Source organism: Sprattus sprattus, assembly GCF_963457725.1.
Source record: "Sprattus sprattus genome assembly, chromosome: 10".
Lineage (NCBI taxonomy): Eukaryota > Metazoa > Chordata > Actinopteri > Clupeiformes > Clupeidae > Sprattus > Sprattus sprattus.
In genome coordinates this window covers 8,417,048-8,419,729 of record NC_137908.1, presented here as the reverse complement: position 1 = coordinate 8,419,729, position 2,682 = coordinate 8,417,048, and the positions used below count along the sequence as shown (strand labels likewise).

General features: G+C 43.3%; 1 protein-coding gene across 1 annotated transcript; it reads left to right on the top strand.

The window, feature by feature from the left end:
- Nucleotides 1–821: 821 nt before the first annotated feature.
- On the top strand, nt 822–1,937 carry gpr27 (G protein-coupled receptor 27; the record flags this gene model as incomplete). Its single annotated transcript, XM_080846472.1, has 1 exon — nt 822–1,937. The coding sequence occupies one exon, from the start codon at nt 822–824 to the stop codon at nt 1,935–1,937; it is 1,116 nt and encodes a 371-aa protein (XP_080702598.1).
- Between the last annotated feature and the right edge of the window lie 745 nt (nt 1,938–2,682).

Sequence of the window (2,682 nt, the reverse complement as noted above, 5' to 3'; positions counted from 1 at the left end):
AACCATGTCTTGATCGGAGGATGCGGACTGCACCTTTTTAGCACATAGCCTACCATGCACTTTCATCGCTCTCAGCCTCCTTAAGTCGTGCCAGTTCCAGTTCTCACTGGAGGTTTCTGTTGTTTACATCTGTGAAATAAAACGTTGAAGATTTTCATGTGGACGTTTGACCTGTCTTTAAGCTGTAAGCTTAGACAATTTTTTTTTTGTGCCTTTCTTTTTTTGTGCAATTTATTCATTGGAGCAAGGCATAGGCTACTGATTTTGCTTACATGGACCTACTTCTTGGCAGAATGCTATGGTTGTGATGGCCTATCTTGTTCTTCCAGAAGAATATCGTGAGCCACTTGCATCTTACCGACAAGATTTTGTGATATGATTTTTTTATATTTTCTTTTAATAGACTTTGGATACCATGTTTCTCGACATCGTCTTCATAAAGCATATTGGGCTGTACTGTGAAATATGCAAGAATGGAATATTTGACGAGCCGTTTGCTCTGAACGACATCGTTTAAAATGAAGAATCTCAAGAAAAGAAATAAAACGATGACCTCATCGCAGCCGGTATGGATTTCAGATGTAGTTTATAGTATCTTTCTGACGTAAGCCGACAATGATTTTGAATTTTCACCGACTGAAGTGCAAACAGCCTAAATGTTTTCTTCTGTAGCCTACATATGCACCTATATCAGAATCTGTCACCAACTACAGATTATGTAGGGTGTTTTTATTTTCCGCTTGTGGTGTAAACATTACTGGAAGGAGATAGGTTCACTTAATGTTGGATTATCACGTCTCGTCAATAGAGTGGTCGCATAGATGGCGAATACAAGTGATCTGGGGGAAAGCAACCCATCGCTTCAGAATTATGCTATCACTGCCTCTGCGGTGAAGCTAGCCTCCCTGGGACTCATCATTTGCACCAGTCTGATAGGGAACGTGTCGCTGTCCCTCCTGGTGCTGAAAGACAGCACCCTGCACAAGGCTCCCTACTATTTTCTTCTAGATCTGTGCTTGGCCGATATCATTCGGACGACCGTTTGCTTCCCCTTCGTGATGATCTCTATAAGCAGTGGCTCCATCTGGGCATACAGTCTAATAAGCTGCAAGATCATCGCGTTCATGTCAGTCCTCTTCTGTTTTCACATAGCATTCATGCTCTTCTGCGTCAGCGTTACACGATACATGGCAATCGCTCACCACAGATTTTATTCCAAACGAATGACACTGTGGACATGTGTAGCTATTATCTGCATGGTGTGGACCCTCTCTATCGCGATGGCATTCCCTCCGGTGTTTGATGTCGGTACATATAAATTCATCCGAGAGGAGGAACAGTGCATTTTCGAGCACCGATATGTGAAAGCAAACGATACCTTGGGGTTCATGTTGATGCTGGCCGTGATAGTAGGCACAACACATGTCGTTTATATAAAAATGTTGTGTTTTGTCTACGACCATCGTAAAATGAAACCCGCACAGCTGATTCCGGCCATCAGCCAAAACTGGACATTCCATGGCCCAGGTGCGACAGGCCAAGCGGCTGCCAACTGGATTGCGGGCTTTGGACGAGGACCCACTCCACCAACACTAGTGGGCATCCGACAAGCGTCGCACAACGCCAATCGACGGCTCTTAGTTTTAGACGAATTTAAAATGGAGAAGCGGATAGGGAAGATGTACTACATGATAACACTCGCGTTTCTCGTTCTCTGGGCTCCTTACATCGTTTCATGTTATCTTCGAGTGTTTGTCAAAGGCAGCACCATTCCACAGGTCTACCTGACTGCGGCCGTGTGGCTGACTTTTGCCCAAACGGGAGCCAATCCAATTATCTGTTTCATTTTCAACAAAGAACTGAGGACGCGTCTTAGGGCCTGCTTCCCTTTCTGCGTGGGTACCCCAACACCCATGGAGCCATATTGTGTCATCTGAGGGGAACACGTTGCTTTAATCTGGGACTGAAACGTGTGATTCCCTCCCCTTTCAACAGTGCACTCTATTTTAGCTTTCTGGGGTGGTCCTAATGGCTTTGCCTGAAATAATGACTATGATGACTGAAATAATTTAAACATGTTTCTCACATAAATATATATGTTTATTTGTTTGAAGATAGTTGTTGAAATGAACAAAGCAGTGTATTATAATGTAAATGATGTACATTGGTTTTGCTTTTATCCGTTTCTATTGGCGATTATATTTGATAAAAATCTGGGTAGACTTTGTTTGTGCTAAAATATCAAACCTCAGACATCTGTTGCAAGTGTATGTATCACATGGACGAATATGTGGATGATTCCCGCTCACATTCCCTTTAAAACAGACCCACAAACATCTTCTTTTCGTACGATCAAGGACAGTTTGACTCGATATGTCAGTGGCAGTGCCGCCAGGAGACATTTGCATTGTTTGTACTGAAGATGAAATAAACCACGATTGATTATTCATCGGTTGTTCACTGTTTTACGTTACGTTATACATTTGTGTGTGTTGTACAATGTTTTTGCTGTCGCTGATATCAGGGACTATGTTTCTGGAACACCTCAGCCAAATGTTCCCGTTTTCCGTGATTCACTGGTATTGCATAAGATTTGGATATGGTTAAGACTGAGCTGGCCCAGATGTAGTGGAGAGGGTGCAGCTCAGCTCAGGCTCATGTGGACGTGGTCCCATCTTCAGT